Source organism: Cyprinus carpio, chromosome A5 (genome assembly GCF_018340385.1).
Source record: "Cyprinus carpio isolate SPL01 chromosome A5, ASM1834038v1, whole genome shotgun sequence".
In the NCBI taxonomy this organism is placed as follows: domain Eukaryota; kingdom Metazoa; phylum Chordata; class Actinopteri; order Cypriniformes; family Cyprinidae; genus Cyprinus; species Cyprinus carpio.
Window position 1 is genome coordinate 33,154,746 of NC_056576.1, and position 21,450 is coordinate 33,176,195.

Below are 21,450 nucleotides of genomic sequence, written 5' to 3' on the forward strand. Positions count from 1 at the left end.
TTTGTCACAGTCCAAGACTGTTTATGTATAATTCCTGCATAAAATGTGATTAAAATCACAAAAAAAAAAAACCTTACTGACCAGTTACAACCCCTGCAATTTTCATTACTTTCAAAAAGAATGGAAAAAATAGAGAGAGACTGATAACGGCAGTCAGTAGAGAGAACAATGTCAAATTTACCATCCCTCCCATAGATGCTGTATTAGAAACACCCTCACATTAGCGTCAACTAGTTTTTTGTAATTTGATGCAAAGGTAATATAATACAAAGTATAGTGTTATAAATGTGCATATATTAAAAAAAAAATGCAAAAAACATGCAAAAAAACTTTGGAGGATTTACGTTGCTGATAAAAATGCAAAAAACATGCAAAAAAACTTTGGAGGATTTACGTTGCTGATGACCAAGTGTTTCCCAGACAAGAGGCAGTACAATCTAGGATGTGGCCTAGGTACCAGTTCTTTTTTTTTTCTTAGTCTTAACATACTTTCAGTACCACTTCAGCTTTTACCAGTTTTTTCAAACATAAGTATCTGCAATTCTACTTGAGTGAAGGATGTGTGTACTTTTGCCATCTCTGCATACATTTATAACATTTTAACCTAAACCCGATGATTAGACCAGGGTAACTGCTTTGTAAACATACAGCACATACACAGCTGACAAAATGACTTATAAAACCACTAACTAATAGACAGCTAATCATGAATAAACATGAAGAAGAAAGAAAAGTATTTTTACCTACTTTCCTTTTTTTTGTAAAAACACAAGTTTTTAAGAATATTAATAATAAAAGATATCCAGTATGAGTTAAAAGAAACAAATTCACCTGTTTTAATGTTCATTAAAGGTTATTTAAGCCTATTTGACCCCTAAGATAAGTGAGGTTGGAAAACATTGCACTAGTAAATACTAAATAATATGACTGTCGCTCTCCCACATATTTCCTTAGTTACTAATAATGTTTATTTGAGGTTGTTTAAGATTGCACTAGTAAATACTAAATAATATGACTGTCGCTCTCCTTTTCAATTCCGGTTCCTTGGGACCCACTGCTCTGCTTTTTTTTTATGTTTCGGTTGTCTGACTAATTTTTTTTAGTTGTTAGAGCTCTCTTCTAATGAGCTGATGATCTGAATCAGGTGTGTTAAATAAGGGAGATACACTAAATGTGCAAAGCAGTGGGTCCCCAGGACCAGGATTAAAGACCACTGTTGTAGTCAGTGTAGTGTAGTCCTGTTCTGTCTGTTCCTTTGATCACAAACAATACTGAAGCCTCAAAAGTATAAGAAAAGATGGCTATAAAAAAAAAAAAAAAACTTTCAGCACAACCATTCTGGTTTGATACTACACAGGAACCAAAGCCAAACAGCAGTGTAATATTATATACATGATGTAAGTGCCATATGGTTGATGAGTTCATTTCAAGTTCACTTCCCGTCCTCAATTTCGCCTTGTAACATATTGAAAGAGAAAATACTGCATAGGAATTTGGTTTCCCCTGGAATATGCAGTGCAGTGATGGTGTCTTTGGTAGCTCACAGCTTTTGTGTGACATCCTTGGGCAGAGTGTTGGCTGTGGAGTAATTTTTAAAGTCTGACTGGTAAGCAGGGTTGTCGTAGGGGTGCACGCGGTTCTTTAGGTCGTGGGTGTCATAGCGCGGGATACGGATTGAGTTCGTGACTGAGATTTCCTTACTCTCTTTCTTGGTACAGCTGGATAGACAAGATTCAGTAATTTGTTAGAAAAATGCATAACATTTGGACCATTAAGAAATAATATATGTCAATAAAAATAATATATGATAATGTATCATATATGTACACAAGTGTGATTTAAGTGTGATTTACTCACCAGGTTATGCATAACATGATGAAGAAAAGAAGTAAAAGCAGAGCCACAGCCGCACACAGGATGGAAGTAATAACAACCATGGCACCAGATCTCGCACTCAGACCATCATTAATGTTGTGAAGGTTTAGTACTGTACGAACAGATTATAAAGATATCTATTAACTCCAACAGCTATTAGGATGACTCCAATATTACTTAGCAATAATTCTAATTATTTGATATGAAATCTTACGTTTGGGGAGATCAATGTTGACAGACCAGTTCGATGAATTAACAAGAGTCTCATTAGTATAGATTAGAAGATACTTGAAACTGTAAATGAAAAAAAAAGTTTCAATACATTAAAAGCAAACTCAAGTCTAGTGTTTAAGAAGGTATTGAAACTGCAGTCAAGACACCCTTTTGACTATGTAAAATAGTTAGGGAAAATACTATGGAAGACAATGGTGCCCATTAACTGTTCAGATGCTAACATTTTTCAAAATATCTTCTTTCGTGTTCAACAAAAGTAAGAAATTCACACAGGTTTAGAACAAGTGGAAGGTGAGTAGATGATGAAAGAATTTTCATTCTCAAAGTAAACTACTCCTTTAAGATGAAAATGTCATGAAATTAGCATTATAACAAGTAGATGGCAGCAGAGTATCACTCTTTAGCTCCGTTCCTGTTTCAACTCCCTAGTCTTGCTTCTGGGTTTATGATAAATTGACTATTATAACAAATGTGAGCACTTTTAATGTATTTAGGTATAAAGTATAGCAAGTGCAGGTAGTCACAAAGTCTCATGTCATTTAAAAAATAAACAAGCCCAGACACCAAAAACCAAGGGTTATTTATTTAAAAAATAGTTAACTACAAATAAAATAAGCTAATTATTAATAGTATAACAATCAAATAATGCATTAAATATTTTTAAATTTAATTTAAAAATCACATTTTCAAGTTTTATCTTTAACTGTAGAAGCTGCAAAATATATTCAGCCAACAGACTTGTTGGTGCTGCAGTTTTGTTATTATGATTTACTGTGCATCACTTAATGCACAGGTCTATGGCTTGTCACATAGTTCCTTCCATACACTGCTACAGTTATCCCTGTCAATCATAGCAATAACTTCACTTGTGTCATTATTTTCACTCGTGTTTTTCACTATAGCACAGCTGATTTTGACAGTTGACCGGAAATGACTGAGCAGTACCCGTGCATATATTCCATTCTTAGACATGTATGTTCTGTTCTGTTCTAGTATCCCTTGGCTCCTGTGTTTAATATGACTTTCAGCCAAAACAAGAAACTTTTTAAGCGTTTTGACTGTTCGTTTACACGACAACGGCATTTTGGGGACTGAAAACATATTTTTGAAAACGGGTTTCAAAGAGCACGTTTTTGAAAACGCCACCATTATCGTTTCCGTGTAAACACCAAATACGGGAATCTTTGAAAACGGTGGCGTCATGTGCATGCATAGTACACATTAGGTATGTAGACATGCACAGTATACGTGTCAATTTTAAAGGCAAGCGCGAACAAACATACACAACAATGGCGGAGCATATTACTATTGCTGCTGCTCAAGAGTTTGCTAATGCTTCTTTAGCAGCGGAGACCCATCATATACATCATAATCGTCACTTCCCTACAGGTACTGTTTACTAACAAGGTGACAGCGCCAACTACTGGCCTGGCATATGTAATACAGCGCTTTTGGACGTTTTCGCAGATATTTGTAAATGCGAATAGTTTTGAAAACTTTTTAAAAAGGCAAGGGAAAAACTTTTCAATTTTTGACTACACCGTTGTAGTGTAAACGTAGCCTGAGTTTCCTTTGTTCCCATTTTCCTGTCACTAGTTTTTTTCTATAGCTCCTGATTAGTTCACACCTGTTCTCTGTTCCTTTGATTACTATCTGTGTATTTAAGCCCCCAGTTTAGTTGTACTTCTTTGTCCAGTATTGTCTTTATATTAGTGGCAAAGCTGTTATAATATCCTGTGCCTTTGGTCTGTGTTTTGGATAGTCTTCTTTGTAAATAAAATGTAAAAGCTTCAAAAGATCCTCCACTTCTCCATTCCTGACCTGATGTGATAAAACTAAAATTTTGCACCTTTAAAGACAAAAATTTGTGTGCAAAATAAATGTAATTGACAGTATGTCAACATTTACTACTGTTCAGTGAATTTTCATGGTGGAAATTCCATAATTTCAATAGAAATCCATGCAAAGGGGGAAATATACTGGCTTGCAAATTTGGCATTGGTTCTAGTTAGTCATGCAAATTTCAACAGAAAGCTGCTTAATTTAAAAGTAACTTCTGTGTGAGTGGTAATTTATACATTACACTAATGACAATAGACAATTGAGCTTTTTTGCCTGCAAAATTTTGATAATGGTGTGGACATTTTAGGCAAATGTTTATTGTGTTTTATCATCGCTACGCTACGAGCTAAATGTAGTTATCTAATGACCACATGACATCAAAATGAAAGTTTTATTGGCTTTTGTTAACTTTAAGTTAACAACACGAAAGTCCTGATGGTTTTTAGAATGGCAGATTTGGATCTTTGTGTTAAACAATTTCTTAGATTCATATTGCAGAATACACTTAAAAGGTCCTACCAAACGGAGAATCCATCAGGAAGTTCTCCATTACAGTTGATGCCACTACATTTCCCATCAGCTCCAACTACGAAGTACTGATCATTGGAGGACTGATTACAGGGGAAATCTGACAGAAGTCCAACTCTGGTCAGAAAGAAGTTGTTTGATGATGAGTTGAATGCTGTTGGGTAGGGTGACAAGCTGAGGATGTTGGGAGTTGAGCTGTTCACTTGAGCATCAAAGATGGCGTTTGCTAAAGGTGAAAGAGGATTGATAGTATAATTATTTTAATTTATATTAAGTCTTTTATGCTCAACATGGCTGTGTTTATTTGATCAAAATACATCAAATAGCAATATTGCGAAATATTATTACAATTTCTAAAGACGTTTTACCTGAGCACAGCCCAGCCACCAGCCATATCTCACAGTCAGGGCATGTCTGATCAAATACACAATACGGCTGCTTCAGCATCACTGTATTGCTGGTGATCCTGGCTAGGAAAGTATTGGGTGTGAGCTCAGGCTGGAATATCTGACCTGTAGACAGAGAAAAAGACTTTAAAGAGCCTTTTAATATGACCTCACTGTTCCAGCTTCATCCCCATTCAAGTCTGTCACAGAATAATAGGAGGTTCAGTCTGATTCATGCACCTGTCCTATATGGAAAAAGGAATGTGTAACACACCTACCAACCTCAAATGCTGTAACTGCAGTGCTACAGGTGTACTGACGGAAAACTTGCCACAGAACAGAATCTACAAGCTCAGTCTTGCCTCGTAGTGTGTGTTTCCCTCGAGTCTCGATAGGGGTGTGTAAAATAGACCCTAACCCGGAAACCCTTAACCCTTACCCTAACCTTGCCTATTTTTTGTTCCCTCGAGTCTCGATATAGATTCTGTTTTTACACTTTGGAGGTTTTTATATCGGTATTCATCTCTGTAGTAGGTCATTTAAAAAATGTGTGATGAGTGTGACATCCTAATGCATACGAAGTAATGACTTAATAAGCTATTTATAACTATATAAATATAGTCCACAAGACAAAATATATATATATTTTTTTCCATTGGAATATCAGCCAGTTCCCATGTCCCCATTTATCATCACTACATTGTATTTTTATTATTCGATATGAATATTTAACATATATATAATTTTATATATATATATATATATATATATATATATATATATGTAAAATTATATATATGTTAAATATTCATATATAGCAGTGACCTTCTTTATAGACAGTGGGCCATTGGTACAAATATTCAGTAACGTTTTATAAACTACATTAGTCATTCATTCATAATAGTTGCCAGAGTATTTTTACTTAATGGAAGACTTTTAGCTTATTACTCTGTAATCATCTTTGTCTGATATCCAATATGACGAAAATTTAATGGAATATTTGTTTGCACTTTACTCTGTCTTTAATGAGCTATTATCTAAGAAAGCCTCTCTCCATTTAAACTGAGGGAAAAGGTAAACAACATAATTAAAGAATAAATTAAGTGCATTTGTGATGTAAAACAGAAACCAGATCTCTATAGTAACCACCATATAAAAAGAATAAACAAACATTGGTAATTAAGGCTAAAATGCACTTACCTTCTCCGGTCCGCATCCAGAGAGACAGCAATGACATCAAACGGATCACTGCATTTATGTTCATCTTGTAACAAGGATGTAGATAGCTTCTTATTAATAAAATCGGGAGTAAAATCAAACCTGGATGGTGTCTCTGTTCAGTAATGTGCCTGACAGACACTTATAACTCCTATAAAAAGAAGCTGAAGGGAGGGGGAGAGTTTTTCATAAGGGTGTGTGAATCCCAGGTAGAAACTGGGAGGTGCTTTAGGCATAAAAAGTGTTTTGAAATTCCAAAGATTGACTGTTGCTACATTGTAGGCAGTGAAAAAGGCTTGAATCATGTTAAAACATTTCTGCTTTATCTTATAGCACAGAACACGTTTTCAATGGCAATGCCACAATTACAATGTCAAGGTGGCGAAAATGGTAAAGTCGCAACATGTGATCAAACTATCTGACACTTGAATGGAAAACAAAGCAAAGACAGAGCGAAAGTCTGTTTGAATGATTAATGTTAAAGTCAACAAACCCTCCACATACTGGTGACTTAATTCCCAGCAAACAGGCACATGACGTCAGCTGACATGACATCCAAAAGCAGAGGCATGTTTATTCATACAATATATCAATAAAACTCTATTCCTAGTGTCTTGAGGGCAAAGCACCCATGGTAATTAATAACGTTAACATTTGTTTTTAATTTATGCTATTATATTGGTTTTCTAGGACAAACTAGGCTGTATATTCTGCAGCTCCAGCAACTTTCTAAAGTGTTTGCAATCAAATAATCAAAATTGTGTTTGTTGTTAAAACCAGCTTAACCGGACCTGCTTAGACATGAAGAAAATGAACCGTTGTTTTTAGGTATAAGTCACTGGTTCGCTCTCTGTTAGAGGCCTCAATGGGAACATGTTAAACTCAGAATCCATATTATTTGCAAAGACTGGACTGGTGAGTTAGTAATAAAACAACAATATCCAGAATCCCATTGTGGTGAATCAGACTATGAACTAGAGCTAATAACAGTATTTGCCAAGTGGTAATTCAGGGTGGAGAAAATAATGCAGGGCTTTTTTGTTTTCACATGTGCTTTAAAGGAATGTGGTACACATGACAACCATTATTGATTAATAAACACTTACACCGCTAGTTCTCTCAGGAATTATTATTTTTTTTAAATGCAGAGATTATTGTCAATTTAGATGATTTTTGACAATTAGAGATAATTTCTGTCAAAATCCTCAAATGAAACATTATGTTGTTTTTTGTTTGTTTTTATTATTATTATTTACCATTTTAAATGGTCCTGCATATACAACTGATTTTTTTTTTTTTTCAAAAACTATTATATCTATTATGAGTCCATTAATATAAAAAAAGAGAAGATGGTGTGCAAAATAATTCTAAAATAAGAGCAACATTTTAGTTTCAAGTTTAAAATTTTTAAACATCCAAAATTCAAGGAATGGTCTCAGACATTCACTTCAGAAGCAAAATGATATAGTTTTTTAAATTATTATTTTTGTTGCTATTTTTCTTGTTTTAGGCATAAACTCACTTATTTTTGATACATTTTTCAAGACTTCGTTTTGTGTTTGCATCTTGAGAATATGTATCCTGATTAAAGGTTGTTTAGATATTTGTATTGGAAAACCAAAATACAAGATACACACACACACACACACACACACACACACATTTTTTTTGCAACGAGTGTAACATTTAGAATTTCCCTTCTGATTTAAGACCTTTCTAAAGCTGTAAATTGCTAAAGGGTGAATTAAAACATTTTTAAGACCTGCAGAAATCATGTAACATAAAACATACTCTACAATATATGCTCACCAAGGCTGCATCTTAAAATACAGAGAAAACAATATATTTGTAATTAATACAATCATACATGATTGTGTACAATGCAATTGTAATATTCAAAAAATGGCTATTTAACAAGCTTTTCTTTTTTACCATTTTAAAATGTAATGTATTCCTTGATGGAAAAGCATGCTGAATGACAGAAGCTATTAGAAAAAAGTCCTACTACAATCTGAATTCAGTAAGGACACAAAGTTAAACTACAGTGGGGAAAAAAAATATGTTCCACGATACACTGAAATGCAAATCTTGTTGTTTATTTAAAAAAAAAACAAAATGCATATTTACAACAGAATAAAAGCTGATTATGGACACATTATTTTATCATTAACAATCCAGCGAAGACAAACATCCAGCTTTTCAAATGTCCAGCTGAAGTGTTGAACATCTGACTCAAGCACAAAGTATGAGTGCGCTCCTGAAACACTGATTTCAAACTGACTTCAAGAGTTTTCAGCACACAGCTCAGTAAATATTCACTGCTGGAGGTGTTTCTGCCATTGTAAGGTAGTATCTGCTGGAGACGTCCATCCTTTCATCCAGTCACCTCTTCCCCATGATGAAGCTGGGCACTTCTGCGTCATCTTCTTGCTCTTCTGCTTCAGAAGCAGAGGATGATGACTTCTCCTCTGAGCCTGCTGACACAACAAACACATTATTCCTCACTGCTTAGATGAAAGCTGAAATTCTAAAGGTGCAGTTATGATTATGATGACCTGTGGTGCCACTCATAAACAGCACTAAACAGCAATCCAAAATCCAAAAAAATAGCAAAAAACATACAATCCAAGATGGCAACGAGGTTGGACGCAGTGGCTACTCCAGGTCCCAAAAACTGTGTTTTTATGTCTGTTAGTCTCGTCTCCTCATCTTCGAACAGTCTAACATACAATCCAAGATGGCAACGAGGTTGGACGCAGTGGGACAGCCTTTTGGAAAGCAGTGTGTACAAACAACAGACAACAGCTTTCACCGGTGACTACTGAGAAGCTAAGAGGCCTCTGTCTTCTGCTGAAGCTGAACCCAAAGACCCCCTCCTACTGATGCTAACAAAACGGCGACGCTGGCGGTGTGAGAGGGGACAGAAGACGGCCAGAGGCAAACAAGCTAGGCTAAGGGCTAACCCCACTAGACCTCTATTCCATCACTCATGCTCTTCGCTCGTTCGCTCTCTGGAAAATAAACTGGACTTAATTCAACTCAGTCAGTCTACACAGCATGAGACAAGGTGTTGTTTTGTTTTTGTTTTAACATGGATATGTGTAAATGACAACGACTCCACTATTCAGCTACATGGACTTGCCTGTCAAAGAACTGTCTGGTAAGGCTCGGGGTGGGGGGGGGAGGGTGTGGCTTGTGTGTGTACATCAACAAAGGGTGGTGTAATAATGCTGTGGTAGTGACAAAACACTGTTCATCGCTGGTGGAGTTTATTTTTGTGAAGTGTCGACCGTTCTACCGCGGGAGTTCACGGCCATTGTTATTGTCTCATTTTACATCCCCCCCGTGTGCTAACGCAAAGCTGTACAGCGCCATCAACGAACAACAAACAAATAACCCCGGGGGCTTTTCAATAATAGCCGGTGACTTCAACCATGCAAACTAAAAGACAGTTTTGCCAAAGTTCTACCAACATGTGAACTTTGCAACAAGGGAAAAAAAAAAAAAATGGACTTTGCTTTTTTTAAACAGAAGAGAATGATTATTAGGATGTTGTACGCCCCTCCTCAAGTACTCTGATCACATCTCTGTTATATCAATTCCAGCATACGGACAACTTATAAAACTCGCCAAACCGGTTCAAAAACTCATCACAGTTTGGCCAGATGATGCTACCTCAAAACCAAAGGACTGCTTTCAGTGCACAGACTGGAACATATTTAAAGAGGCAGCCACCTACAACAACCTCACAGACCTCCAGAAGTACACTGAAACTGTGAGTGCTTATATCAAAAAGTGCATTGATGTTACAGTCAACAAAACCATCACCACACATGCAAACCAGAAGCCGTGTGTGACAGAGAGGTTTTTGAGCTGCTAAAGACCAGAGATGAAGCATTCAGATCAGGAGATAAAGCAGCCCTCAAAACAGCAAGAGCCAATCTGTCCTGTGGCATCAAAAATGCAAAACGGTCATATGCTCAAAAAAAAAAAACATCAACAATCACTTCACAGACAGCAGAGACACACGGAGCCTGTGGCAAACCATTCAGACAATCACAGACTACAAGCCCCCGGCACAGGCCTGTGATGATGACACATGCACCCTCCCGGATGCACTCAACCACTTTTATTCACGGTTTGAAATGCAGAATGACACACCTGCACAAAAACTGCCCATACCTCCCAACGACCAGGTGCTCTGTCTGTCTCCAGCCGACGTAAGGAAGATCCTATCTAGGATTAACTCACGAAAGGCTGCGGGTCCTGACGACATACCTGGCCATATACTGAAAGACTGTGCTGCACAGCTGACAGATATCCTAACAGATATCTTCAACACCTCGCTGAGCCAGGCAGTCGTCCCCACATGTCTCAAATCCACAACCATCATACCGGTACCAAAAAAAATCACTTGTGTCCTGTCTAAATGACTACCATCCCATAGCGCTGACTCCAATCATGATGAAGTGCTTTGAGAGGTTAGTCATGCATAACAACAAAACCAGCCTCCCCAACACACTCAATCCGATGCAATTTCCTCCACCCGGCTCTTAACCACCTAGAAAATAAAGACTCCTATATCAGAAAGCTGTTCATTGACTTAAGCTCAGCATTCAACACAATAATAGCACAACAGCTCATTAAGAAACTAAACCTGCTGGGCCTTAACAATTCCCCCTGTAATTGGATCCTGGACTTTCTAACTGGAAGACCTCATTCAGTCTGTGTCAGCCACAACACGGGGGGAATTGTAGGTGGGGGGAGTAAATGTACAGCGCTCTCTCCACCTTCAATACCACGACTGAGGTGCCCTTGAGCAAGGCACCGAACCCCCAACTGTTCCCCGGGCGCCGCAGCATAAATGGCTGCCCACTGCTCTGGGTGTGTGTTCACGATGTGTGTGTGTTTACTGCAGTGTGTGTGTGCACTTTGGATGGGTTAAAAGCAGAGCACGAATTTCGAGTATGGGTCACCATACTTGGCTATATGTCGCGTCACGGTCACGTCAACACCTCGTGCACTACCACAGAGCACAGGTGCCCCACAAGGCTGTGTGCTTAGCCCACTGCTCTTCATGCTGCTGACCCATGACTGCACTACCAAGTTCAGCTCAAACCACATCCTCAAGTTTGCAGATGACACAACGGTGGTAGGTCTCATCAACAACAGCGATGAAACGCACTACAGAGAGGAAGTGGCACAGCTGGCTGAATGATGTGGCACTAACAATCTGTCCCAAACAACAAATTTAGCAGCACTAAATTCCTGGGGGTGCACATCACAGAGGATCTCACCTGGACCACCAACACCATTTCACTCTCCAAGAAGGCACAACAGCAGCTACACTTCCTCCACTGGGTGAAAAGCGCAAGTCTCCCTCCACCCATCCTCACCACATTCTACAGAGGAACCATAGATAGCATGCTGACCAGCTGCATCACTGTCTGGTATGGGAACTGTAGTGCAGCAGACCGCAAGACACTCCAGTGGACAGTGAACACAGCTGCAAAGATCATCGGTGCCCCTCTCCCCTCCATCCTGGACATTTTCCTTACAAAATGCTCCAGCAAAGCTATTAGTATCGTGAAGGACCCCACCCATCCCTCCCACAGTCTCTTCCAGCTCCTACCATCAGGAAAACGGTACCGTAGCATCAGAGCCCTCTCTGCCAGACTGCTCAACAGTTTTTTCCCCCAGGCTGTGAGAGCCCTGAACTCAAACCACCCCACCCTCCTCTGAAACCCCATACAAACCTCTTACCTCCTGAAACATGGACTATCTCACCTCCTCCACCCCCCAAACATCCCCCAGCCTTACCACATCACAGAAAAACTGTCTGAAACAATCTTTTTTGTGCAATTCTCTATGCGCACTGGACACTTTTCACACACACTCCTTGTGTACATAATCCCACAAAAGACTCAGTAATATGTGTTTACATGCTCGTGCACTACCAATCATCTTGCACTGTTCCCCAGCCAGCTGCTTGACTTACGACGTTTCTCTTTGCACATGTACAGTGTTTATGTGTAGCATTTGTTTGTATTTTGTATTTTTTCTCATGTTTAGTAGGTGTCTTCCTGCTGGCGTTGACAGAACGGGGTGAATTTATAAGACAATTTCAATATCTTTACCTTCTTTCTGGCTCTCCATCTTGGCTTTCTTGGCCAACTTCTTTTGTTTCAACTTTTCCCTAAATAACACAAAAGAACAACTGAGATTCAGAGACACACGAGATAAACTAAGAGCTCTCTAATGATTCTAAAGTATCTGAATTAAAAAACGACAGTATTTTGCAAACCTCTTTTTTCTGCGTTTCACCGTTCTCTCCTCAGCAGCCTTTTGGTTTTCTTTCACCTTCTCAATATATTTTTCATCCAGCGTTTGCTGCAAGAGTAAAACAAATTACTTGTGAACCAATTCTAGCTGTACTCCATTTTGAATTTTTTTATTTTTATTTTGAAAAAGACACAGGCCAAGTTCAAGACCCAAAACTCTATGCAAAAAGTGTTGGCAAACATTTTTTTTTAATAAATTTAATCTTAAATAAGGTTGTTATTATTACTATTAGTGTTATAGAGTAAAACTTATTCAGCCAGGATGCATTTCCATTTCAAATAAGTGCTGGTCTTTTAAGCTTTCCATTCATCAAAGAGTCAAAAACTAAAATATTAAGCAGCAAAAACCTGTTTACAACATTGATAATAATAATAATAATAATAATAAATGTGACACTGAAGACTGGAGTTATGGTTTTACAAAATGTTAAAACAATTCAAACAGAAAATATTTTATTTTACATTGCAATAACTTTTCACAATATTATTGTATTCACTGTGTTGTTGATCAAATAAAGGCGGCCTTGCTGAGCGTAAGAGGCTTCTTTTGAAATCTTACAACCCACCTGTGAGCTGAGAGCTGAGCAGATCCACCGCTGCTGACGGCACACCCAAATTCTGCCATGTAAGCCACTACAAATAACGGGTGGACCCACATTCCACTGAAGCACTTGATTTATTTCTGTTCACCAACAGTAATTTAAAGTAAAAAAAAAAAAAAAAAAAAAAAAACTGTGCACTGTATGTCACCAATAAGCATGACAGACTTTTTTAAATCTACATGAACATATCTATTATTCACACATATACTGTTTGCCAACAATTCTGAGAACCTTATATTTTCACATTTTCTTAGAGCAATTCATTATTTGATAATCATACGCTTTAGGCAAAAATAAAGCTACCTTTTCAGAAATTCGTTCCAGGAAGTCTTGTCTCTGATATTCCCGACGGCGCAGATGTCTATACACATGGAATTCACCGCTGCCTGCTCCAGCACTGGAACCTGCCGAAATTCAACAAATATATACAGCAAAAAATGAATCCTGACTGATTATTTGCGAGGGCAAAATTCCTGAGAATGTCAGACCCAATTACAGAAAAGTGTGTGAAGCATTAGACAAAATAGAAATATACAAAGATCAATAAAAAATTTGGGGTCAGTCACTGTTAGTGCTGCTGCACATCTCACCATCTCATCTAAAGCTCGTGTGTTTCTTATGTGTTTGAATGAATTTGAATCTCAATTATAATGAAAATTAGGAATTTCATTTCTTTTCATTCATATATATATATATATATATATATATATATATATATATATATATATATATATATATATATATATATATATACACACACACACACTAACTTCATACTTAGATCTAAGAAAGCAAAGAAACAGGACAAACCCATCACATCCCGCACAAACTCTGGCGGACCGCGTGGATTCCACTCCTTTGGTTTCTCTGGTATGGGCGCAGATTTATCCTTTAAAACCAAAATATCAAACTCAGCACTGTTCATGTATGTCCAATGCTTCTGCAACAGTTCAGTAGCAGCATTAGCATAATTGACTTACGTTACTCCAAATAAAACCGCTAGCTCGAGGTAAAGGGTAAACTCACGGGGTTTCGCATCAGTCTCTCCAGCTTTAAGCGCTGCTGCTCTGCTGGAGTTTTGGCGATAATTAAAGGCTGCGACTCTTTTTTAGTAGCTTTCCCTGAACGCGCATCTTTCTTATCCACCGCCATGATTCTTCTTCGATGAAGTTCTTCTTCTGTTCATTTCTGGCAGTTCACAGATCTGAGTGGGCATACTGCCACCTAAGGGACTGATGAGGATGAAATAAATAACGTGCCGTTTGCCTAATGACCAAACTGAATGACAAGAAACAACGTAATGATGATGTCTTGTGTTGTGATTATGTTGTTCATTGTTTTGCAGTTATGTATGCAGCATGTATGTATTTGTTGTTGCTGTTTTCAGTTGGACTTTTCAGAATATCTTCCACAACACTGCAAAATAGCCTACCATTAGGCCACCATACAATCAAAATACCACGGTGCCGCTACAGGGCTTTTTTGTATTGGTCCCAAATCTTGTCCCTTTAAAAGTACTGCGCTTCAGTGTTCACAAAAAATAACATGATCCCTTCTGAAATCCTGCAAACCTCACAATTCATGGGATGCGTGGAGAATAAAAGATTTAAATCTTGTTTTCCCTAGTCTTATCATATATCATATCATATCATATCATATTCACCACTATAATGGCTCAAACTGTAGAATTTTTTGGAAAGTCATGCAAAAAATGTATGTAAATTTATTCATATACAAAACATTCAGACTGGAGTTATTTATATTGCTGTCAGATGATCTAGTTTACCACTTCACTGTGGTATATTAAACCGTTCCATGTAACTGGAAAGAGTTAGGCAACAAAAGAAACAGAAGAAGATATTTAGAAATACAGTGATTCTGGCTGCACAAGTTAATACAGGTTTTTGATGTTGTCACATGACATTTCTTACCATGTTTGCCACTGTGACAACTCAAACCATGCAGGTAGTTGGAAAGAGTCATGCAAAGAAAGAAACAGAAGAACATGTTCAGAAATGCAGTGATTTTCTAGATTAAAAAAGACTCATGTTGCAGTTTAACAAGTTAATACAGGTTTTTTTCATGATATCACATAACCTTTCTTACCATATTCACCATCATGGCACCTCAAACCATGGCATGCAAAGAAAGAAAAAGAGAAGAACGTGTTCAGTAATACAGCAATTTCCAGAATGTAAGATTAATGCTGCACTTGAATGCAGGCTAATACAATTTGTTGATGCATTCACATACAAAATATTCAGATTGACGTGCGTTTTAGTGCTGTCACATAAACTTTCTCATCATGTTTACCATTATAGCAGATCAAACAGAGGCATGCAGTTGGAAAGAAATAAAGATTCATGATGGAATTTAACATCCGTTAATACAGTTTTTAATGTATTCATATGCTACACATTCAGTTTTTTGTAAATTAAACATGAGCTAAGTTAGTCTTTTATTGCTGTCTTTCTTGCTACTCTTACCGTTTATGGCAGTAACATGAAGATGGAAAGAAATCTTTTTTTGTGGAATTAACTTGAAGAAGTCAATCATTTTCACCATATTAGTGAATTTTTATAGAGATTTTACCTTCATAAATAGACAGATATCTTGTTTGACTTTAATACTTCAAGTCCATGACATCATAAAAGTAGCAGAATGTTCAAGTATGCACCTGCCACTAGTATTCTATTTTTGACCTGTTACTATAGCGACAGTGACTTAAGTAAACATCAAAGACAGTGACATCCAAACTGCAAAGTCTGATCACATTTGATCCTACAAAAATTAAATTGAGGTATGATTTCCTTAATTAACCGAATGCAGCTTTTATACCTTATTAAAAAGTGGCGCCATAGATTATTATAGGAGTATATAAATGCCTGTACACAGTGTTTTGTTTTTTCAGTATGAACATAAAGAACAATCATAAGTGAGAAAATCCAGAGTTTTGCTGTCGTTAAAGTTCCAATTAAGTTTAGAATTTGAAATAAAGACAACTAAATATTATTGCCAATGTCTTTTCAACAGGAGTCCCAATGGATTAACGGAGTTAACTTATATATATATATATATATATGGGACACACAACAATTAAAAAAGAAAAACAAGATATTTTGACTACTTAAATAGGAAATGTCTCCGGTTTGCATCTGGTCATGTTATTTTATTAGTGCTACTGTAGTAATTTTATCCCAGAGAAGGTGAAATTCTTCCAGGAATGTCTTTCATATTACAGACATCACCTCACCCTTCCTCAACAGGACACAGGACTTTCCTGCATACAGGCAGGGTAAGCCCACAGAATCCAGCTTCCACCAAGTCTTTTTACACTCTACTAAGTCTATACATCGACACAATATTTCATATTTTTGTCAAATATTGCTGTGTTAAAATGATGAGAACACATGCAGAGCCTTAATAAACCACCCACTGAAACCAATCCCATCCTCAAGGGGGGAATCAGGAATGTTGTTCCTCATGATCAGGGTCTATGGTAAAAAACTAAGAAATATGATGCCAGTTTTATTTAGATGCTTTAGGAAATATGTGCTCGAAATCTGTCTTTGGATCCTCAAACCACCTGTATGTATTTCCAAACTGGAACAAAAATTTAGCTTTTATTGAAAGTCCCCCTGCAGTCAAAAATTATATATTTAAACTTTTTTTTTTCTGGTGAAAAAAACTTCTACTTGATTAATTCAGCCATATACTTTGTGTATGAACCAGAAACTCATTCCAAAAAAGAAGAGGAAGAGTGAATTATATGGGTTGTCTACAACAAACCATGAACAATACATTTATTACAGTATTTATTAATCTTTGTTAATGTTAGTTAATGAAAATACAGTTAAACTGTTACACTGTTAGTTCATGTTAATTCACAGTGCATTAATGTTATTTAAACACAGTGCATAATTTGCACATTGTGTCAGTGCCAGCAGTAAGTGATGTTAAATGCAATAGTTCCCAGGCTGTAGCCATTATCAGTGTGCAGTGAAATATTCAGCAGAACTCAACCATAGCAGTATCTCACATATCCACTCAGCTGTGATTGCGAGATCTGATCAACACACAATGCAGCTGTTGATTTTTCGATTGTTATCATAAACAGTTTTTGTAGGGCAATTCCTCAAACATGCTGGAGCGAGCTGGCATCAGTGCATGATATACTTCTCTTCTTTTTTTGTGTGCTTTTATTTTCAAATCTTTCTCTTAATCAAAATTTTAACTAGATCTGACATACTTTCCCCTGTTTGTTAATCACAGTACATAAAAACAGCTGTTTGTATGACATGTTTTCTCAAGTGCTATGTTTGAATATGGAAATGATGCATTGTCTAATTAAATATATACTAATTTTCATACATTTCAAGATCAGATATCTGAGCACAGGATAAACAGGTTTAAAAGTTTTGTTTCACTTTGTTGATATATTGGAGTCAAAGGTTATTACAGAATCACTCGATTATACGTAACACTGTCAACAGCCAGAAAAAAAAAAAAATCACTGTTTTTAGGAATAAAATGTATTTGTTCAATGAAATAAAGCAGAAATAAAGGTTTCAAACTCGAAAACCTTAAATCAGAATAACTGATTGAATGCTGTTGCAGCATTTTGTTACAAAAAATGTCAAACTGATGACTGATCGGAAATGTCCCACCTTTTAGATGAAATAGTCCTTGTGACAGAGGCAATGGCTGTTTGCTCTTGAATGTGCATGAGCATTAGCTGGACCAGCCTGAAAATAATGTTTGTTTGTTTTTTAAGCTGAACTAAAGAAGCTACAGTACCTTTATGTATAGCTGTAACCACCACAGACACTGACAAGTCCCCCAATAATCAGTTACGATGAATTGTCCACCCCAGTGTATAATATTCTTAATGCTGCACATCATTATGCACTGCTCTGTTTGTTGTTAGGTTGACTATAAGTTTCAGAATGAAATAAATGGCTTGTCTGCATCTAACAGTGTTTGTCAATGTCAAAACGACATTGTATTCACAATAGTGAATTGGTGGGTTTTTGTTAAATGTGAGCCAAAATCATCACAATTAAAAGAACCAAAGACTTAAACTACTTCAGTCTGTGTGCATTGAATTTATTTAATACAAGAGTTTCACAATTTGAGTTGAATTACTGAAATAAATGAACTTTTCCACAACATTCTAATTTATTGAGATGCACCTGTATATATATATATATATATATATAGAAAATATATATATATATATATATATATATATATATATATATATGTATTTATATATATATATATATATATATATATATACACTACCGTTCAAAAGTTTATTGCTGTACTACCGTTCAGCATTTATTTAAAATAGAAATCTTTTTTTAACAATATACACTACCATTCAAAAGTTTCGGGGTCAGTAAATTTTTATTCTTTCTATTTTTGAAAGAGATTAAAACTTTCATTCAGCAAGGATGTGTTAAATTGATAAGAAGTGATAGAAAAGATTTATATTGTTAGAAAAGATTTCTATTTTGAATAAATGCTGTTCTTTTTAACTTTTTATTCATCAAAGAATCCTGAAAAAAGTATCGCAGTTTCCAAAAAAATATTTGGCAGTACAACTGTTGCCAACATTGATAATTCTAATAATAAATCAGCATACTGGAATGATTTCTGAAGGATCATGTGACACTTTTATACTGGAGTCATGATGCTGGAAATTCAGCTTTGCATCACATATATAAATTATATTTTAAAGGATATTAAAATAGAAATCATTATTTTATATTCTAATAACATTTTGCAAGATTACAGTTTTTTTTTTGATCAAATAAATGCAGCCTTGATGAGCAGAAGAGACTTCTTTAAAAAACATTACCCAAAACTTTTGAACGGTAGTGTATATATATTTTCATTTTCAAATATTAGCAGTTTTTCTAATTGTTTGAGGCAGTAATCATGCTTGACTGTCGTCTCTCAGATCTATCGCTGGAAAGATTTGTTTATAGGTTTGTTTAATGACAAATGAACATGATTCAAAACAACATTTCACAGACTTGAGACCCTTTTTGAAAAATAATGTCACCGGATAGTTAATATAGTTATATTTAAATTAACATATTCCCAATGTAAGTAGTTGTATCATACTAGCATGTTTTGCTAGTAGCTTGTAGCGTATAACTAAATTTTTTAACTTTGACTAAATTTTTTTACTTTAATTCCTTAGTCAAAAATCTTATTTTGACTAAAATAAGAGTAAGCTGTAGTTTGGCAAGTTACAAAGCAGCTTTTCTTTATACGGCTGTTTGTATTACCAAGATGGCATTGATCAGAAACTGCAGCATCTTAAACAGAGAGATGGGTCTGACTTATCACAGCTGATATGGCTCAGTGGCTTGTAATAAATGGCTTTGTTATTCTTATTTCTCTCTATATTTCTTTCTCTCACACACTCGTATAAACAGCTTGTCTAATTTACAACCTAAAAGCAGTGGAGGATCAAAGGTGGCTATACATCATCCCCCTTCTCATTTTCTCATTATATTCCAGCTGATACTGAATTCAGCAGGCTGCCTACCCAGCATCCATCAAAACAAGGAAAAAATTTGACACTTTGTATTTGAGGCTATTTTTGCATACCCCCTCCTGACAATAGTGAGATATGATGAGCTCTCATTTGAATATTTCAGCTACCATTAAACATCAAGGCTGTCTGTCTGTGTGTATTACCATAAGACATTTTCAAAATGATAGAGAACGAATTAAACAGAATCCTTTGAACTTAAAGGCTTATAGCTTTTAGGATACAGCAAAGAATGCATTTACACTTTTCATTAACATGCGACCTGTATCCGGATGTTGTCCACATACACATTGAAAAGACAAGTGTAAATGCATTTGTGATCGGAATGTTATCCGATCAGTGTGTACTGGTCCAGAGGTAGTCGAGGACGCATTGTGATGTTCATAATTGAGTGTTGCCACAAATAGCTAAATGTATTATTAATAATAATTGCACTTTGTTGCCATTGAATTTGATGCTAAATAAAGTAGACATGCATTAGCAAATAAATAATGCCCTCTTTATATTTAATTCAATTATAATTAAGCTAACATTCAGCCCTAGAGAAGTCAAATTTATATATCATGAAATTATTTATAGAATGTTTATCAAGCGCAGTTTTTGCTCATGGTTATACTGTAGTATGTCCAAAATGAATCTCTCATAACATGATTGCCATGAGATATAATCAACTCTATGACTTCCTCAGGTCCTTCATTTCATCCTCAGTATTAAATCAGGGGATCAGGCCATCCTGAAATGAGCTGAGCCCTAAAGAAATTGTTTGACCAACACAAACAGCCTGGAGGGACACAGTCTGAGAGCGAAGGAAGGTCATAACCCTTCTTTTCACTCCAGGGTGGAATTGCATCAAGCAGAAAATGGACATCCAGTCCACCAGTGACCCATCTAAACAGATTACAATGGCAAACACAGACCAAAAACATTGATATTTACAAAAGATTGCAGAATGGTTAAATAAAACATTATTCTCCCAAAACAGCAGTTTGAATGCACACCAGATAGCCTGGGTGTTGTTTGGTCTTGCGTCCACTTTCCACAACCATGTACACAATAATGTGTGTGTTTCTCTGCAGAAGCACATTTGTAAGAATCTCAGCAAGCAGTCATTTCATTGAGGGTTCAGTATTCAAAAGCCACACAATACGTTTGCTTCATACTGATCAAATAATGCTGTGCTGAAATGTATAATAATGCTGTTGTGACTGAAATTTACCACAGGATGTCAACAGGCCCGATCAGCACATCTTTTGATGCTCCTCAAAGATGTCATCGGGCTGAACAAAGCAGTTCTGTTCACGAGAAAGCTTCCATCTTCCTTTTTAATGCAAAGCACACTGTGAGATCTGTCTGTGCCTTGGCATACTGTGTGATTGATTGAATCACTTTAATGCCAAGCTGCGTTTATGGTTATGGATTTATGAAATTACGTAAGCTCATTTACAAAATAAAAAAATACTCTTGCTAACTGTATATACATTATATATATAGTGTTACTACCCTACAAGGAATATTATTACAATTTAAAATGTTTTTAATTCTAAGAAATTTTAAAATGTAATTAAGCTGAATTTTTAGCAGCCATTACTCCAGTTACTTCAGTGTCACGTGATCATTCATAAAACATTGTAATATGCTGATTTGCTTCTCAGTTCTTATCAGTTATGACTAGTGATCAATTATTAATAATTGTTCTCATTATTATCAATGAAAACCATTTTTGCTGCTTAATATTTTTGGAGGATTAGAAAGTTTAAAAACAGCATTTATTTGAAATAGAGATCTTTTGTAACATTATAAATTTACTGTGACTTTTTACAAATTTTACGCATCCTTCCTGAATAAAAAAAAAAACA

At 36.1% G+C, this 21,450-nt stretch overlaps 2 protein-coding genes across 3 annotated transcripts; both read right to left on the minus strand.

Annotated features, from left to right (window-relative positions):
* Nucleotides 1-1,507: 1,507 nt before the first annotated feature.
* On the minus strand, nucleotides 1,508-6,247 carry LOC109089604 (uroplakin-3a-like). Its single transcript, XM_019103639.2, has 6 exons — nucleotides 6,066-6,247; nucleotides 4,848-4,991; nucleotides 4,471-4,705; nucleotides 2,090-2,169; nucleotides 1,858-1,987; nucleotides 1,508-1,718 (listed from the first exon to the last, which is right to left on the minus strand). The coding sequence occupies exons 1-6, from the start codon at nucleotides 6,127-6,129 to the stop codon at nucleotides 1,541-1,543; spliced, it is 831 nt and encodes a 276-aa protein (XP_018959184.1). The 5' UTR covers nucleotides 6,130-6,247; the 3' UTR covers nucleotides 1,508-1,540.
* Nucleotides 6,248-8,155: 1,908 nt separating this feature from the next.
* LOC109080118 (PRKR-interacting protein 1 homolog) lies at nucleotides 8,156-14,242 on the minus strand. Of its 2 annotated transcripts, none has more exons than XM_042756949.1 (6): nucleotides 14,053-14,242; nucleotides 13,837-13,915; nucleotides 13,330-13,430; nucleotides 12,388-12,473; nucleotides 12,221-12,279; nucleotides 8,156-8,560 (listed from the first exon to the last, which is right to left on the minus strand). In XM_042756949.1, exons 1-6 carry the CDS (start codon nucleotides 14,176-14,178, stop codon nucleotides 8,466-8,468), a joined length of 546 nt encoding a protein of 181 aa, XP_042612883.1. In that variant the 5' UTR covers nucleotides 14,179-14,242; the 3' UTR covers nucleotides 8,156-8,465. The 2 variants fall into 2 exon arrangements, with proteins under 2 accessions (XP_042612883.1, XP_042612884.1); XM_042756950.1 differs by having other exon boundaries at nucleotides 8,156-8,557; nucleotides 14,053-14,239.
* Nucleotides 14,243-21,450: the final 7,208 nt, after the last annotated feature.